Source organism: Sceloporus undulatus, chromosome 1 (assembly GCF_019175285.1).
Source record: "Sceloporus undulatus isolate JIND9_A2432 ecotype Alabama chromosome 1, SceUnd_v1.1, whole genome shotgun sequence".
NCBI classification, from domain to species: domain Eukaryota; kingdom Metazoa; phylum Chordata; class Lepidosauria; order Squamata; family Phrynosomatidae; genus Sceloporus; species Sceloporus undulatus.
This window is the reverse complement of record NC_056522.1, coordinates 250,422,544-250,441,923: the sequence shown is the minus strand read 5'-3', so window position 1 is coordinate 250,441,923 and position 19,380 is coordinate 250,422,544. Positions and strand designations below refer to the sequence as shown.

At 42.3% G+C, this 19,380-nt stretch overlaps 1 protein-coding gene across 1 annotated transcript in view; it reads right to left on the bottom strand.

The window, feature by feature from the left end:
• Positions 1–915: 915 nt before the first annotated feature.
• WNT10A (Wnt family member 10A) overlaps positions 916–19,380 on the bottom strand; it is a gene marked incomplete at its 5' end in the record, with an annotated part of 48,588 nt that continues 30,123 nt past the window's right edge. The window contains one exon of the mRNA XM_042458712.1: positions 916–1,383. Coding sequence (XP_042314646.1) covers positions 916–1,383 — 468 coding nt within the window. The remainder of the gene's footprint in view (positions 1,384–19,380) is intronic.

The following is a 19,380-nucleotide window of genomic DNA, read 5'->3' as shown; positions in this document are numbered from 1 at the left end:
CCACATAGCCCAAAAAATCCACAAAAAACTGGGGATGGTTTTCTTCAAGAAAGCTCACATCTTACCGGTGCGCTATTCTGTCATTTCTGTATAAATCAAAGTGCCCCCATGAGCTTCAGTGAGTTGCTGTTCAAAGGAAACACCTCACACTTCACCCAAAAAACCTCACGTTTCCAGCAGCCCAACCTCAAACACACACACACACACGCACAGAATATGTCCATCTCTGTTTCACTTTTATTCTCACAATATTAAAATAACTTAACCACAGTAACTGCTCAAAGTGCCAAAGTGGCACCTGCGTGGGACTCTAGAGACAGTGACTTCTCCACTCCCACACATCAACTGCTTTCTAAGAAATCTGTCTTTCAATAAATTCTGCATTTTAGAAAAATTCCTGAGTAACAGATTTATTCATGACAGCCCAGAATGGCCTGGGGTTCCTCTAATTTGCAACAGGGCAGCTTCTAGCCAGGTGTTTAAAAAGGGGAATTTGGTCTATTGAGTTGTCTGTCACTTAAGGAATTTCACAGTGGAATTTAAACATCATATTAAGGGTCTGCTGCTGAGTGAATTTCAGCATGAGGAACCTCCAGAGGTGGCTCATAGGCCTTGAAACCACAGGGAGAGATGTTAACTGTCAGGAGTGATCAGAGCAAATATCATAGATTTCAGTCAGCCCATCAGTACACAGTTTTTTGTGCTTTTGAGGTGCCAGGCCCACCTCTCTGGAATTGCTCATACACAGGTCAGGCAGGAGGACTGGAAGTGTGAAGGAGATGTGAAACACTATGGTGCTCCAGGCTGCCCAGTCTGTGCCTGCTGCTGGCACAAGGCTCTGTCCTGTAGTGCCACATGGTCAAAGTGGTGAAGTCATTGGCATGTTCAGTGGGGGAGGGGCGAAAGGGTGGACCATCACTTGCATACACTGACCCACTCTGTCAACCGGCACTCTTCGCAAGCCACGAAGCAGCACCAATGGAACTTGCAATTGCAGCGCTCACTGCGTGTCTGTCGCAGGATATTGTGTCCTCGCCCACAGCACAGGCTCTCACAGTTGTCCATGCCTGGGCTGGTCTTGTTGCAGAGCCGTCCCTGTGTCCCCATGGAGTCCAGCGTTGGTTCCCTCTCACAGAAATCTGGTGATTTCTCAAAGTAGATCAAGTCGCTGACACCAGCCCGACGCCGGTGGCGGCCATGGTTCTGCTCCATCTGTCCTGTGTTCCTGTTGTGGGGACGCATCATCATGGCCCCATAGAAGCGCTCCTTCAGCAGCGATCCTACTAACCGGAACTCAGGGGTTACCTGCCAACATGTCTTCAGCTGACAGCTGCCAGACGTGCCGTGGCACTTGCATTTCCTCCGCATGTTTTCCATCACCACCTGTCCAGGGCACACAGACAGATACTGGTTAATCAAAGTTGCCTGATAATAGAAGAGGCTGGCAAATACAGTGGTTTCCTTGTACCTGAGTTTGCAACTTGCTCTCAGTGGGCTACTTGGCTTTGCCATTCCTTGGCAATTAACAGGACTATGCTAGAATAAACTGGGCAATCTTGTCTAGATAAATGGGAGGAGGAGAAGTGTTACACAATTTTTAGATTTGTTTATTTGATTTATTGTCTCCCTGGGGCTCAAGGTGGCTCAGAAGAAGATTTTTAAAAAGTTATAAATAAAAACAAAAAAGTTATGATAGTAAAACACAATTAAACAAATTATAATATTAAACCGTATTTAACTCAAAAACTAAAAGCCTTGTCATTTTAAAAGAGTACAGCACCCACACATAAAATGCTCTTTGACAGCCAGTGAGGTCAGATGCCAAGAGCCTGTTTGAATGGAAAGGACTTAAGGACAATGAGGAGTAGGGATAGTTCTTGGAAAGTAGTTCCATAGATTGTGAGCTATCTCCAAGAAGACTCTAGTGGCTTGCTCATATTGCTGGGCAACAGAGAGTAACAGCAAAACTCAAACTCTGGCTGCAATCCAACATCCTCTTAGCATTGCTTAAAAATCCACATACAGAGATATTCTATGTTAGCACTCTTCAACCCCCATGCAGACATATGATGGAGTGCTGTTGTGCAATGCACAACCACTGCTGGTACAGCGGCCCCCTGGTATCCACTGGAGTTTGGTTCAAGGACCACCATCCCCGAGGACACCAAAATCCATGGACGCTCAAGTCCTATTAAATACAATTGATAGTAAAATGGTGTCCCTTACATAAAATGGCAAAATCAAGGTTTCTTTAAAAAAAATTTCACACCATGGGTGCTTGAATCCTATGTCTCCTCTGCCTGAATTTGTATACATGACAGTGATTGGTTTATGACTATAATATGATTGATTTGTGATGGCATTATGACTGGTTTATGGTGGCATTAAGATTGATTTATGACTGCATTATCATTTGTTTATGATGGTATAAGGATGGATTTATGATTGATTTATGACCCCTGTATTAATAATTAAAGTAGTGGTAACCCATATATTGGTGTCCAGCCCTCTTCTTTTGTTCTTGTGCAACATCCCAACTTCTAGGGTTGAACCTGAATGTAAGAGCTGGCAGCTCGCAGAATTGCCTACATCTCTACTCCAATGTGGCATGCTAATCCAGGTTGGAACAAATACCCATAGCCTAGGGGAATGAAAACTGCTCTGAGATGGGCTGATCCAGGACAGTTTGCAAAGATTTTGGGCCAGGGAGGCGAATGCTGCTGCATTAATGTACACCTGGATTTCAATCAGATCAGTAATCATCACCTATAATGGAGAGAGGAGGGGTCCTTGCTGTGCACATGGGGTGACAGTGCAAGTTGCCTTTGCCCTTCCCATGATTCAACATAAATAAATACAAATTGTTCCCAGTTGCTATGGTATTTGGTAAGCAGAGGGAGTGGGATAAGGCTAGTTTATGCAAGGCTGAGTGGGTGCAGCTGCTGTACTACTTGGTTGCATGCAGCAACGTGTGGACAAGGATTATATGGCTGCAAACCCTTCAGGTTGTTGTTTTCAGACTTGCAGAGTGAGCATAAACTTGTTTTTCCCAAAATGTTATGTGTCAGATTTAGAGAAGTAAAATGGGGTGTTTTTGTTTAAATAAAAAAGTAGCTTTAAAATTTTAAATATTCTTCTCTTCCCCAATTTCTGTTTTCATGGTGCCTGGCTATAAAACACACTATGGGATAAAAGTTCTTTCTACAACTACAAAGTCAAGACAAAGTGAAGAAACCAAAGTCATGATTTCTGAGAAAATAACTAGAGCTATAGGACTCAAAAAAAAATAAAAATAAAAAAAAAAAAATAAAAAAAAAAAGGGAGAGAGAGGGGGAGGAGAACTGCAATATGAAGAGCATACTGTAAAATCGTCCCCCTCCCCTAAGTAGAAAGATATATGTTTTTAACTTTTAATGTCAAATATCTTTATCACTGATTATATTGCCAAATACAGACAGACAGACAGACAGACAGTAAGTTTGATTTTTCTTTTGAATTCTGAATTCTGAATTTCTGATTCTATGAGAAGAAATATGTGTTTCCAAATCCTGCCTTTCATCAGGGGATTGCCTACTTGTGCTTGACATTTCTGTTGATCTGAAGCCACTAAATTTGTTTTGGAGTTGGATAGCAAGGTGGATTCACAAAGAGACAGCTCCTTGGATGAATAAAGCATTCATTAGAATTGCAACTGAATTTCCACATAAGCAGGATATTGTGCCTATTCTGTATGTACAACCCTGATCTTTCATCCACACCATTGCCTCTAGTGATAGTCTTCTTATTATATTCAGGGGTAGGCAATTTGGCCATGTAGCAAAGTAAAATAACATCCAAAACACACAGAACAGTGATACTTTTAGGGCACCAACCAAAATGCACAAGATACATGTTGCAAGTTTTCAAAGCTTCATATGGATTTGCCTGATGAAGAAGCCAATGCTTTGAAAACATGCAACATGGATTAGTTGAGGATATGGTGCATGTCATACATATTATATCATGTTTGTTTTTTGTTTTTTAAAATATTACACTCTTGCCATGAGAAGGTGGATCACTAAGTTAATAGAGAAAGGAGATCAACAAATAGGAGCCAAAACAAAGGAAAAATTGAAAGTACATACAAGAAGCATAAGAAAAGTGTAGCCAGTGAATAGAACTGGGGAAAAGATTTATATGATGTGAGTGGCCTGTGGAAAAATATCTCCTTCTCTGTTGGGAAGAAAAACCTACGTGTGGCTTGGATGTAGATGCCTCAGCCTCAGCCTAGGTTTTTTTTTTTTTAACTTTCTCACTGTAAGAGACTGAACATGATTTTTTTCCATCCACTTGTTACTATGTGCACCATGTGTATGACCTTTCTGTGCCAGAAAAAAAAAAACCACCTTCTGGTGCCAAAATTCATCAGAAACATTCCTAAACAGGACAGGTGGGCAAAATGTGGCTCCATGCAGCACTCTAGATCCACTTTCAGGCCCCCCCAGGGTTAAATACCCCCCATTTTTAAATTTTTTTTTTGCTCCATACAGCTTCTAGGAGGGCATGTGAGGCAATTTTGCCACATTTTTCATCCTCCCTGGGGCATTTTGGGCCCATAAAAGACTTTGTTTAAAGTAGGAAGTGACCCAGAAGATATTTCTGAGTCACTTCTTGTTATAAAAAAACTGCCCTAGACATAATATGGCTTGAGGGACAAAAATGTGACAAAAATTCCCCTGTACCCCCTAGAGAGATTGAAGGCATTTTTGAGGGCAAAATAAAGTTTGGTACTTTTTACCGTTTGAGGGTGCAGTTATGGGCTGCGACCCTTCCAAATTTCCTGGAGTGCTAGTGTGGTCCCCTGCGTGCCCCGCCCCTCCGAGGTGCACTCCTGGGACAGGAAATGTGTGGTCTTCCAGGTGTTGTTGGAATTTGTATGATGTGTCATGGTACTTTAAAGGTAACTGCTCTCTTGCCTTACGTGTATTTTACAGGTACTGAGAAGAGAAAGTCTTTAAAAAGAATACACACACCACAAGAACAAACAAAACAAAAGGGAAGGAAAGCCATGAGTTTTTCTACCCATAAAAATGGATAAGGGAAGAAGATTCCTAGACATGGCTCCCTGCATGGGATTATTTTAAGTAGATAATGTAAATCTCTACCTGGGATAGCTTAATGTTTAATTTATCCTAACTCCATTATGTGAGCATTTGATGGGCTGCAAAAGCTTTCTTTCGAGCTTCCATAGTCATATACTCTAAATAGTTTCTTCCCAAGAAAAAGTCTGTGTGTGATGTCAATGGGCCAGGGTTAACTGTGTGGAGACAGGTCAGCAGGGGGTGTATGGCCCTCCACATGTTGCTGGACTTTAGCTCCTATCATTTGTTATGTTGGTTGCAGCTCATGGGACTTGGAGTCCCACAACATCTGGAGGGCCATATAAGCTACCCAGCCCTGTTGGAAGGATTGCTCCTTGCTTAGGCCTAGCATAGCCTTCGGGTATCCACAGACAATTTTTGTAATGGTAGACCTTGTCCAACTAATGATCTCCTAGTGGGAACACAAGTTTGTCCCTTTCCTCTCTAGGACCCAAAAAGGAAAAGGCTCTTGACCACCTGAATTTTTATATGAATGGAGGCCCCAGAACAGTGGAAGAGTGTCCTGTTAGCCAAATGTCCTAATCCTATCTAGTTGGTATGTTCCACCTAGCAGAGTATGGATAGCCTATTCTGAATTGGTGGGGAAGAACTGGGGGCCAATCAGACTACCTTTTACCCTGGATCAGGAACCGAATTATGTACATGAAGTTCATATTCTCCCTGAATCTCCCACAAGCGAATTTGAGTTTTGCATACCTGTTCCTTAGCAAATGCTCCTTAGTGCGGGTCTTTTGGAAGTGGAATAAAAGCTGTAAGTTTTGGAAAAAAACGGGTCGGGCAAATATGAACTTGTCCCTGATCATGATCGGGTCAAGTTCAGGGGCATTCAGGGTTAAAATACCCTGAGTGAGGTAGTGAGCACTTGCTTCCAGAGGGATTTGGGTGGGGGGATTGAATCTGCCCAGTTCCATCCAGCGCAAAAAGGTGAGTCTGAATGGGGCCTGAATTTAACCAAGTACCGTATATACTTGACTATAAGTCGACCACATATATAAGTCAAGGACAAGTTTGGGGGCCAAAATTATGGATTTTGATATGACCTATGGATAAGCCAAGGGTAAAACTTAGGGACATGTAATGAAGGATGTTAAGAATGAAGCAAAGGAAAACAATGCCAAAGAACTTACAAAATTCCAGCAGGCATAACTATTTGTACTCATATTAAAGGATGGATGGATGAGAGAGTACAGGGGGTCAGTGCTTCCAGGGCAGATTAAACTATTGCCTTTCACCAGGGTTATAGATAGATAGATAGATAGATAGATAGTACAGTACTTACATTGACTCGTGAATAAGTCAATTCGAGTTTTTGGGTCAAATTTTAAGCCTAAATTTCTAGACTTCTACATGAGTATATACAGTAAATTGACAACACCAAGCCCAGACACCACGCTCAAGGTTGCAGTACAATCTTTGGGCTAGATTAGAGAAATAATGAGGCTCTATAGTCTTGTGCATGCTGCATGACATACAGAGGCTCAGCTACAACTGTAAGATTTCTGTTTTCCCTACAGCTATTCAAAACACAGCAGGAAATCAGTGGCAACCCTAAGTTTACTTACTTAGACCCATTCTTTGAACAACAGATGAGAATCAATAATGAGAGCATAGATTTGGGGAATCTAGTTGTAAAATTCAGGCCTGGAAAATTACTTTTAAAAATAAATTTGTTTCTGTTACACATTACGTTTGTACAATGTCCAAAAAGCAGCTGCTTACATTACTTGTTGCACTGCTCCTTGCTTTTCTGTTAGTTTCTTCTAGAGGGGAAAAACTCATGGGATTGATCAGAGAATAGAATAAGTTTTCTGTCAATAGGCCTCAAGAAGTAGCTTTGGAAAGTAACTGGAAAACACTAATTGTTACAGTACACCAACAAAGTAGCTTCATTCCTGTTATAATACTTTTAAAATATAACTTCATTGCACTCCCTCCTTACCCTCAAATGTAACTCTGTTGCTCATCACTCATTGCCACAAACTCTGGCAACCGTCTGCCCAGACAAGTCACCATTGTCAACCTAATGTGGACCATACTGTAAACTACATTCCAGAGGAAAGCAATGACAAGCCACTTCTAAGTGTTCCTTGCCTAAGAAAATCCTATGAAATTCAGGGAGTCACCATAAAATGACATGCAACTTGTACACATATACACACACATACATGGTTCACTGAACTGCATAAGACAAATGGAGTAAGTATTGCAAAATGCTTAATACACTGAACTTGTAACAGCCTGTATTTATGGCAGTCTTTTCTGTTTGCAAACAAATAATTGTTAATGTCAGGGTGTGAGAGGGAGGTGTTGAATGCACTGTGGACTAGAGCCAAAAGAGGAGCAGACATGATTTTATTTAGCAAATTAAATTTGAGCCACTAATCCTTAAAATGTATATCGTTGGAATAGCTTGGGACCCACCAAGCTGAATCCACACTAGCAGCTTGCCAGGTGCTTAACCACCACCTTGTTCTTGCAGTCCCAGTGGTAAATGTCAAGCTCCTGGCAGGACACAGAATAGTGCTTGCTCTGGCAGGTTCCAAAATGTGCAGGCTTGTTTCATGTATCTATTTGCAGACTGTTCCTGTATACAGGTGTATTGCTACATGGCTCCTCTGCATGTTAGATAAGTAAGAGAGCCAGTGTGACATAGTACAGTACTTTGAGCACAGGTCTACCGCTCTGGAGACGAGGGTTTGAATCTCAACTTGGCCATGGAAAACCACTGGGTGAACTTACACAAGTCACTTTCTTTCAGCCTCAGCCTAGGCAAGGGCAACCACCCCAACAAATCTTGCCAAGAAAACCCCATGATATGCTCATCTTAGGGTCTCTGTAAATTGAAAACGACTTAAAAGTGAAAATGAATATTTATGTATCTTCTCCATTATCAGTTGTGTTTGACTCTTATCCAAAAGACAGCTGCTCTTCCTGTACCCGAAGCCACACTTCCATAAGATGCAATTTTAAATGTGATGAGACTGAGCTAGATTGACTTCGGGCCACATATGCTTAGCACAGAAAACACATCCATGGTCTTCTACTCTTATTCCAGATGATGACTGGAGGTACTTGCTAATTAACCCCCCCCCCCCCGCCATGCTTATTATGTGTTAGTTCAGGGTTGGTTGGTTGGTTTTTATAGTGCAGTTGGACACAAAATGTGTAGTTGGACCCAAAATGGTACAAATAGAAAGTGATCAATATGGAATTGAAATAATGGGGGTCAATAAGACACAAATGCAGTGGAGATAGAGAGATAGGCTGGAATTTTGTGACAGCATGAATATGCAAAACCCCTTTCAGAAGTTGTAAAAGCACTCAGGGGTAATTGTCCGGCTAAAGTAGTGGTGGAGGGGGGGAGGTTGTGAGGTCTCAGTTTTGGCAGCTCCTGGCTGCAGGAATAAATGGATAATTTTGTTACTGAACAAATGCAGATTCATAAATTAATAATCAGTGCATGGTAGATAGGGAGCCAGTGAGGTATAGTGGTTTATGTGTTGAATAGGGCTCTGGGAGACCAAGGTTAAAATCCCTGCTCAATTGTGGAAAGCCAGTAGGTGAGCTTGAGCAAGTCATGGACTCTGACCCTCAAAGGAAGGCCATGGTAACCCCCTTCTGAAAAATCTTACTAAGAAAACCCTATGATACGTTCACTTTAGAGTCTCCTTAAGTCAGAAATGATTTGAAGATACACAACAACAACAACAACAACAACAACAACAACAGCGGCAACAATGGCAAATAAGAATGACTGATTCCTACAGAGAACTCACCACTTATATAAAGTGTAAGCAAGGAGCAAAGAAAAGCACATCTTTTATTTAGCTTCTTATTGTGGAGGTGTCTCATGGAACTGTTGGTCCAGTTGGAAAATATTCCTAAATTGCTCAGTCCACCAACTATCTGTGGCTTACATTTTCTTTAAAATACTCTGGGTTTAAATATGTAGAAGTAGCATATATGTAGGGCATTTTGAACTACACCACTTCATATTGGAGATGAAGTTGTAATCTTCACCTTCACTGAAAAATCAATCATCTCAAAAGCAGATTGACTAGATGCTCCATGGCAGAGTATAGGATCCCCCAAGTGGTATGGCTACCATGAGTGTTGGGGATTCTGGGAATTGTAGCCCCAAAGTGAAACTTTGCCATGCCTGAGCGGTGTAGCCCAACATTTTGCATGCCAGTAGCAAAATTAAGGGATGTCTGTAACTCTCAGAAGCTCCCAAGGGGCAGCTGATTGGTGCCACAGCATGCTGCACAACACAGATTACTGGGATGATTGGGAATATCTATTTGGATGCTGCTCTCTCATCTCACAGCTGAGAGCTTTCCTAGGGCCACTGCTTGCCAGCTGCCACAGCTGAACAGCATGGATTAACACAGCTGCAACACGCATGACATCTGTTGAACAAGCTCTTTGTACCTTTTGTAAAGGCATGGGAAGGGGGTTGGCAAGTGCATGATGCCAGTATAGAGAGCAAGCAGGCAGCACTTCTCTGCCCAGATACTATCCAGCTGCTTGCCCAGATTCCATAGTGAGATCAGATCAGACACACACATACACCGGCACACACAGAGTCTGCAAGCCAGAATCATCCCCTGCAGTGCAGGAACACTGTAATAAAGGAAATTAGCACCAAATTACAGAGCACTAATAGGCAACTGCCATTATCCCCTTTGCAACCCACCTAGTGGTTTTGAAACCATTTCCTGTGTGCTTCTATGGGGACTGCCTGCCTACTCCCTTGCCTAGGGAATGGAGATTCCAGCCTGCCAAAGGCACTCTTCCCAAAAGCAGCAGACAGGAGGACAGTGCAGTTCACTCTCAGAGAAATCCCCCAGAGTCACATGTCTTGAAGCAGAGCTACATTACAGAATTCCAGCAATGGAGACAAAATGTTATATTGGTGTGGAAGGGATGCAACAAAGATTGTGCCCACCTACCAGGCAAGAAGTCTGTCTCCCTCTCCTCTCCTCTCCTCTCCTCTCCCCGCTAGCTCAACTCCCACTCACCCCTTCTCGCAGTCCATTATACCCTGTGCTTTAAAGTCCACCTGTTCAAAGGATGCCTAATCTCACAAAGAACAGCTGTGCGGTATAATTCTGTTTCATGTTTACATGGATGACATTACTTCCAAGTAAATGCATACATAGGACTGCAGCTGAAGTGAATTAAGACAAAAAACCACATGGGAAGAGTCTTTTCTTCAGAATCCACTGCATTTCTGTCACCAAGCCCTGATATCTGCAAGAGGATGCAAGATTTACATTGTGTTCTTGGAAAAAATCCACAAAAGCAAGCCAGAACTTGGTTTCTGCATCCCTAAAATCCATCCCTTTAAGGACCCATTGGGGGCACCCGGAAGAAATTTTGTCTTGGAGTACAGAAGGCGAGGGGAGTGAATAAATAAAAATTACAAGAAAAAACATTCCTGGTAAATGTTAGGAAAACCTTCCTGACTTTAAGAGTTGTTCACCATGGAATGGACTACCTCAGACTACTGTGCTCTCCTTTTTTGGAGGTCTTTAAACTGAGATTAATGACCAACTTTTGGGAATGCTATAGCTGTGTATTCCTGCATGGCAGGGGGCTGGACTAAAGGACTCTTGCAGTCTTCTCCAGCTCTCTGATTTTAAGGGGGAAAGCATTTAGAATTGACATAGTAAGTAAATAGTGAGCACTCTCCTACATTACAATTGTTCTTCCACTAGTTCTAAGAAATCCTATTACAACGGCCTTATAGTGGCCTGAATTCTTTTAAGGACATATGCATCTGTAAGTGGCACTTATGCAGGTAGATGTACATTCTTGGCCATGGTTCAGATTGATATTCCCTTCCTCCTTTTGCAGATCCCAATGCCCTGCCCCTGACCTCCTGAAAAAACCCTGAAGCCACCCCACATTGCCATTCCATGCTTTGTGGTGAACAGGTGGGATTGGAGAAGTCTCTGGCTATGTCCTTATGGCCAGACATGAAATGGTGACGTGAGTGCTGAGATCTGCCAGAATCCTCTCAGGTTAGTGCAGTTGTAATCACTTCACATCTGTCTATGGGGACATAACCAGATGCTTCTCAGATCCTGCCTGCTCACCATGAAGCACAGAATGGCTATGCAAGGCAGTTTCAGGAGCTTTTCAGTAAGTCTTGAGGTGGTGGGGAGGCTATATGTCTCTGCGTAGTTTAGATCTGCATATGGATATTTACACTACACTGAGAGGATTTTAAATTGCAGCCAATGAGTGTTAATTTCTCATATTCAAGGCAATTATTAAATTATTAAAAATAATCTGCTTTTGATAAGTACCTCATCCCTTTTTCTCAAAAATGTTCTTACTCCCAAGCCTGTCACAATAACAAACCTCTGTTCCCACATTCAGATTTGGGTGAGTGTGCGTCTCAGCAGTATGCCTTCATGGACTGCCTATGTCAATGACCTTCAGCGATTCTTACTAGGCGTCCTACTTCATGGAGGACTTTCCTCTGTTATAAGGGAGATCAAAAGACTGTTCTTTGGTTGAGGATCTTTGTTTGAATGGTCACTGAGGCCACTTCTGGCTTAAATATAAAGCACTCTAAGAAGGCAGGACAGAGACTTTGCACTCATCATAACACTCAGCCATGACAATGAGTCCAAGGTTACTACATGCACATACTGTACCTGCCTGGCCACCACTGTTAGATCAATGGTCCTTTGACAGGGTCTTTTATGGTAATAACTCTGTATAAACTAGATATGATTGTGGCAGCTTCAGACTAATGTTTTCTGCATACAGGTTGAACAGGTAGGTTGACAAAATGCATCCTTGCCTAACCCCTTTGCCAATTGGGAACCATTCTGTTTCTCCATATTCTGTTCTAACAATAGCCTCTTGTCCTCAGGACAGATTTATCATCAGGACTATCAACTGTAGTGTCACCCTCATGTCTTGAAGAGTGTTCCACAGTTTTTATGATCTAAGCAGTCAAATGCTTTGCTAAAGTCTGTAAAGCACATGCTATTTTTTTCCTGGAATTCCTTCTGTGGTAGTGTGATTCCTAGTCCCTCTTCTTTTTCTGAACCACATTTGCATCTCTGGATTTCTCTCTCCATATATGTAATAAATAAATAATAAAACTTTTATTTTTTACCCCACTTTTTGTTAAAACAGTCAAAGCAGCTTACAATATTAAAAGAATACACCATATATACAAAATATCCCCCCTTTAAAAAGATTTAAACAGTTTAAGGTTAAAATTACATGAACAATTAAAACAATAGTGGTAGGCAGAGTCATCAGATATATGTGGGGGTTGCTACATAGCCAAGTATTTTATTCTGGGAAGGCCTGCCGGAAGAGATCTGTCTTAACAGCTTTCTTGAAGCTATTTAGATTAGTGATTTGATGGATCTCATCTGGCTGGTCATTCTATAGCCTGGGTATGATTGCAGAAAAAGCCCTCTGGGAGGTCGCAGTCAATCTGGTCCTTATAGGCTGCAGTAAGTTCCTCCCAGAGGACCTGAGAGCATGGGGTGGATTGTATGGAAGTAGGTGATCCTTTAAATAAGTTGGGCCCAAGCCATGTAGGGCTTTAAAGTGATAACCAACACCTTGTACTGTGCCAGCGGAGTGACTTTAATATTGGTGTTATATGATCGCTCCTTGATGATCCAGTGATCAACCTGGCTGCCATATTCTGTACCAATTGCAGTTTTCGAACTAGGCACAAGGGTAGCCCCATACAGAGCACATTACAAAAATCAAGTCTTGAGGTCACCAGTGCATGTACTACAGCTTCAAGGTCCCCCGGTTCCAGAAAAGTGCGCAGCTGGAGTATCAGCCGAAGCTGATGTGGTGCATAGAATACCTGGCTGACCAATCAGAAGGCAACTGAGGCCCAACCAATAGAATGTGGGCTGGGACTTGTGAAAATTCCATGCTGATAGAGGAGAGAGTGAGTTGGGATTTGACAATTGAGGGAACAGTTAAGTCCAAGAGAGGACTGTGTTCCAGGAGTTCCTGAGGGAATAGTCAGTTAGGGTTTAATTTGAGATTAAGAGGCTCTTGCTATGTCCAGAGAGGGACAGTTATATTTAAAGTGCAGAAGTGAGGGACATATAGGGATAGAGTCCAGTGTTGAGGGACTCCTTATGCACACAGAACCTCAAGAGTGGGAGTTGCTGTGGGGTCATATCCTGAGAGATATTTAGCCTTGGTGGCTGGTACGGGTTTAGGAAAAGAACCTAAAGATAAGGACAATGTGAGGGTCCTGGAGTTAAGTTTGTTAATTACAGGAGAGAGTGTGGAGAAGTTAACTAAATCTGTAACTAAATGAAATTAAAAAACCCCACAAGTGCCTGAATCAATGTTTATCTGCTATCTATTCAAGTAACAACTGTTTAAAGCAACTGTTTTAATAAAGTTCAGTTTTTATTTTAATTAAATGCTTGTCTTTATTTTAAATACATCCATGTTACCATTATAAGGCCTTTTGAAACAGAGTCTTTAAAAGGTCTGTCTTTTTAGAGTGGCACATCACATATTTTGGTGGCAGCGGTGGGATCAAAGAACTCCAATAGTATCTGACTGAAGGATTGGCAGAGAGTTCTCTTCACAGCTGATAACCATTGTTCCATCTAATCTAGCAGGACTAGTATAATGTGACTGGAAAACCAGTATGCAAAGGGCTCTTATAGTTCCTTTGAGACTAACTGAAAGTGAGAAATTTGTAGCATGAGCTTTCGTAGACTTGAGTCTTCCTCCTCATACTGTTTGGAGAAGGGAAGCATGGAATTGTAAATGAAACTATGTTCCTTAAAAAAAAAAAAAGCAGGTAAAATTTCCAAAGTCTATGTGCAATAAGGAATATGTAAAAGGTAGATTGTAGTCACAGAGAGAGAGGGAGAGAGAGAAATGCCTGTTCCCCATAATGTCCAGAGCCAGATACAAAACAATGCAGAGTGGTCTGGCTCTAAAGGATTAAGCAGACAATAAACCTACAGGCATCTTGAAAGTACATATATACACACAGGGCTGTTTCCCTCTTGTCAAAAAGCCGTGGGGGGTCAAGTTCAGGGCAGGTTTGTTTACAGGAGGAAGGCTTAACCTGCATTAGAGTCATTAACCTGGATTAGATCCCCTACATTAACACTGCAAGAGGCTTTGAACTGCTAATTTTACCATTCATTCTCAGACTATGATATAAAAGCGGGAGGGAGGGAGAAACACTTCATGTCTGTAATCACTACTGTTGGTGTGAGGAATTAATAAATGGGAAAAGGTGAGAGAATTTCAGCTTGGACATTTTGAAAAGTCGGTTCTAAATTCAGACACTTCTTTAAGAAAAGTCAGTTAAAAACACATAGAATCGTAAAGTTGGAAGAGACCACAAGGGCCATCCAGTCCAACCCCCTGCCATACAGGAAATCCCAATCAAAGCATCCCCGACAGATGGCCATCCAGCCTCTGTTTAAAGACCTCCAAAGAAGGAGACTCCACTACACTCCAAGGGAGTGCATTCCACTGTCTAATAGCCCTTACTGTCAGGAAGTTCCTCCTAATGTTGAGGTGGAATCTCTTTTCCTGCAGTTTGCATCCATTGCTCCGGGTCCTGTTCTCTGGAGCTACAGAAAACAAGCTTGCTTCCTCCTCAATATGATATCGCTTCAAATATTTAAACAGGGCTATCATATCACCTCTTAACCTTCTTTTCTCCAGGCTAAACATCCCCAGGTCCCTAAGTCTTTCTTCATAGGGCATGGTTTCCAGAACCTTCACCATTTTAGTCCCCCTCCTTTGGACACGCTCTAGTTTCTCAATGTCTTTTTTGAATTGTGGTGCCCAGAACTGGATGCAATATTCCAGGTGGGGCTTGACCAAAGCAGAATACAGTGGAACTATTACTTTCCTTGATCTAGACACTATACTTTTATTGATGCAGCCTAAAATTGCATTGTAATGGTACTGAGGATTAAAACTCAACATGCTGGACTAAATCTCTTGCCTCAAGTCACTTATACATCCCAAATGCTTTATTGTTGCTCTCTCTCATCCAAGACCCTTTGTTGTGCAGCTAATGGGTGGTTCTGGGTACCCTTTCATCTTCAAATCTCTCTGATCTGGCAAAGGTAAGAGAGGCAATTATGGCCCCATGAAGTCCAGCCCCTGTAAACACATGGGAAGAGAGATGTTCCACCAGTGAGCTGGGCGTTTTCCCTGAGGCATATTCAAGCCTCAAGACTACAATATGCTTTTTCCTGACCAAGTACAGCTCAGCAAGGAAACTAGGATGTTGTCACTGCCTAGTGCATTGCAGGAACAACAGAAGCAATCCAAGAGGTGTTAACTTGAGCTGATTTTGCATAAGATATAGTGATAATGATGAGTTCTAGATCAAATCTGATAGAACCCCCCACAATATTCTGGCAAAAAAGTTAGCAAAATGTGGGCTAGAAAATGCAACTGTTAGATGCATTTGCAATTGGCTGAACAGTCAAATCCAAAGGGTGCTCAGCAGTGGCTCCTCTTCATCTGGGGAGAAGTGACCAGTGGGGTGTCACAGGGTTTGGTCCTGGGCCCAGTATTGTTCAATATCTTATCAATGACCTGGATGATAAAACAGAGGGCATGCTTATACAATTTTCAGATGACACCAAATTAGGAGGAATAGCTAATATTCCAGAAGACAGGATCAAAGTTCAAAATGACCTCAGTAGACTAGAAAGATGGGTTAAAACTAAGAAAATGAATTTCAGCATAGAGAAATGTTAAGGTACTGCACTTAGGGCAAAAAAGGGAAATGCATAGACACAGGATGGGGGACACCTGGCTTGACAACAGTACATGTGAAAGGGATCTATGAGTCGTAGTAGACCACAAGGTGAACATGAGGTAGCAGTGTGATGCTGCAGCTAAAAAAGCCAATGCAATTCTAGGCTGCATCAATAGAAGTATAGTGTCTAGAACTAGGGAAGTAATAGTACCACTCTATTCTGCTTTGATCAGACTTCATCTGGAATACCACATCCAGTTCTGGGCGCCACAATTCAGAAATGATGCTGGAGCATGTCCAAAGGAGGGTGGCTAAAATGGTGAAACATCTGGAAACCATGTCCTATGAGGAGAGGCATAGGGAACTGGATATGTTTGCCTGGAGAAGAGAAGGTTAAGAGATGATATGATAGCCCTGTTTAAATATTTGAAGGCATGTCATATTGAGGATGGAGCAAGCTTGTTTTCTGCTGCCCCAGGGACTAGGACACAGAGCAATGGATGCAAATTACAGGAAAAGGGATTCCACCTCAACATTAGGAAGAACTTCCCAACAGTAAGAGCTGTTCAATAGTGGAACACACTCCCTCAGAGTGTGGTGGAGTCTCTCTTTGGAGGTATTTAAACAGAGGCTGGAGGGCCATCTGTTGGGTCTGCTTTGATTGTTTAGTCCTGCATGGCAGGGGGTTCAACTGGATGGCCCTTAAGGTCCCTTCCAACTTTATGATTCAATTCTATTCTAAATTCAATGTAACATACAAATACTTCAGCTACTTTTCCTTCCTATAACTGCCACTGTTGAAAAACTAAAATAAGGCAGCCTAGAGGAACCAGATCTGGGAAGCTAAGCAAGATCAGTCCTGGTTAGTACTTGGATGGGAGACTCCCAGTGAATACCAGGTGCTCTAGGCTACATTTCAGAGGAAGGAACTGGCAAAACCACCGGTGACAATTCCTTGTGTAAATTGTACCTTATAAAATTCATGAGATAGGAGGTTTGAAGGCACTTACACACAAATGTGCCTTCAAGTCATCTGTTGACTATTAGTTACCCTATGAACATCACAAGGTTTTCTTAGGCTAGGAATACTCAGAAGTGGTTTACCATTGCCTTTCCTCTCAATATAGCCTAGAGCATCTACTATTCCCTGTTGGCTGTCTAAGCACTAACTGGGCCTGACTTTCTTAGCTTCCAAGAACACATGTAGTAAAGCAAATTGATCAGCCAAAGGGTATATGTGGTTATGGGGATAAACAATCCAAGATCATGGCAAACTATGTTATCAATTGTAAATTTTAGGCATATTAAAGATATGCCTAGGCATATTTCAATGATACAGACAGAAAAGTAAGAGAGAAAATGATCATGCTGGGTGAAAGATTCATCAAGAAAGAAGCTATTTTGTCCTGAACCAAGTCACTGTGTTATGTAATTTGTCCATGTTAAACAGTATTCTATTTGCACTTGCTGAAGGAACTGGTGCACAACGCTATAATCAGAACACTATTTCCCTTAAGTTACCCAAAATATTTGCATTTTTATGTAGTCTTGTTCTCTAAAGTTTGGAATGCACTATACCACTGTTCAAACATCTGCACTGGCTTCCTGCTGTCTTCCCGGCATGATTCAAAGTGGTGGTCTTGACCTATAAAAATGAAAGTGAAAATGTGCCCAGTGTGTATTTCTGCTCTTGCACAGAGTATTTCAGCTAGAGAGCTTCTCTTGTGTCTCTCACGAGATTCCATAAGATGGAGCCATGGCAGAGAAAGTGGAGTCAGAGTACTATAGACTTTATCCACACACCACAATTTATTGCAGTTTGATACCACTTTAACTGCTATATTTCTGTCTTATGGAATCCTGATTTTTGTAGTTTGTTGCGGGATGTAGAATTGACTGACCCACAGCCATAGGCTGCCCTGGCAAAGAATGCTATATCCCTGAAATCCCAGAATTCCATAGGGAAGAGCCATGCCAGTGAAAATCTTATCAAAATGCTATAATTGGGCACGGTGTCTACACTTATAATTGGGTAGTGTAAAAGAACCAGTGTGGTGTCATAGTTTGAGCCTGGGATTAAGACTCTGGTGACCAGGCTTTGAATTCCATCTTGACCATCTAAACCCACTGGATAGCCTTGGGGAAGTCACACTCTCTCAGGCTCAGAGGATGGCAATGGCAACCCCCCCCCCCCCAAAAAAAAAAATTGCCAAGAAACTCCATGATAGAGTCACCTTAGGGTTGCCATAAGGTGGAAATGACTTAAAGGTACATAATAACAACATACTATTTCAGGTAATCATTTACTGGGATGCAAATGAATCTTGTAGCACCTTTGAGACTGTAGTCCGAAACACACTGCAGAAATAATTCAGTTTGAGGCTGCTTTAACTGCCTTGGCTCAGTGCTAGGGAATCCTGGGAACTGGAGTTTATTGTGGCCCTAGAGCTCTCTGATAAAGAAGACTGAGGCCCATTACAGACTGCCCAAAAGGGGCGGTCTTGGGCCGCTGCCGGTTGCAGCGTAGAGGAGTCGCAGCAGCCAAACTGCACGACTCCTCCACGCTGCAAAGAAGGAGCACGAAAGTCGCGCTCCTTCCGACAACCCGGAAGAGACGCCGCAAGTGCCAAAGCGCGCACTCGCGGTGTCACTTCCGGGCCACGACGTGTGGACGCAGAGTGTCTGTTACATCAAAATGGTGGCGGCCGTGTGGAACGGCCACCGCCATTTGTTACGGACTCTGTCCGTAACAGGGTAAGGGGCGTCTGGAAGAGACGCCCCTTTTTCAAAATGGGACGTCCTAAGGACGTCCCTTATGGCGGTATGTAACGCACCTCAATGTCTCACAAACACTACAGTTCCCCAAATTCCCTAGCATTGAGCCCGGGCAGTTAAAGCAGTCTCAAAGTGGATTATTTGTGCCATGTGGCTTGGACCTAACTGAACAAAAAAGAAGTTGGTAGCATGAGCTTTCATAGACTTAAAGTACTTCCTCAGATGCATGTTTGGAATGGCATTCCAAACATAAGCATGAATGCATTTTCATCCCTGCAACTTCAGTGAGACATAACAGCTCAGTTCAATGTATTTTTACTCAGTTATTAAAATAATGACAGCCAGTGTGGTGTAGTGGTTTGAGCATTGGGCTATGACTCTGGAGACCAGGTTTTGAATCCCTGCTTGGCCAGGGAAACCCACTGGGTAACCTTAAATAAGTCATACTCTCTCAGCATCAGAGGAAGGCAATGACAAATGCACTCTGAATAAATCCTACCAAGAAAACCCCAGGACAGTAATCTCAGGGTTGCCATTAACTGAAAATGACTTAAAGATGCATAACAACAACAACAACAAAACCCTAAAATCACACATGAACTTTGATGATAACAGAAACATGAAGTGATTCAGAAAGAGGCTATGGAAGGAGAAGAAGCAAGCTGTATCTTTTGCATTCATAAAAGGCCTAAACCCACTGAATCA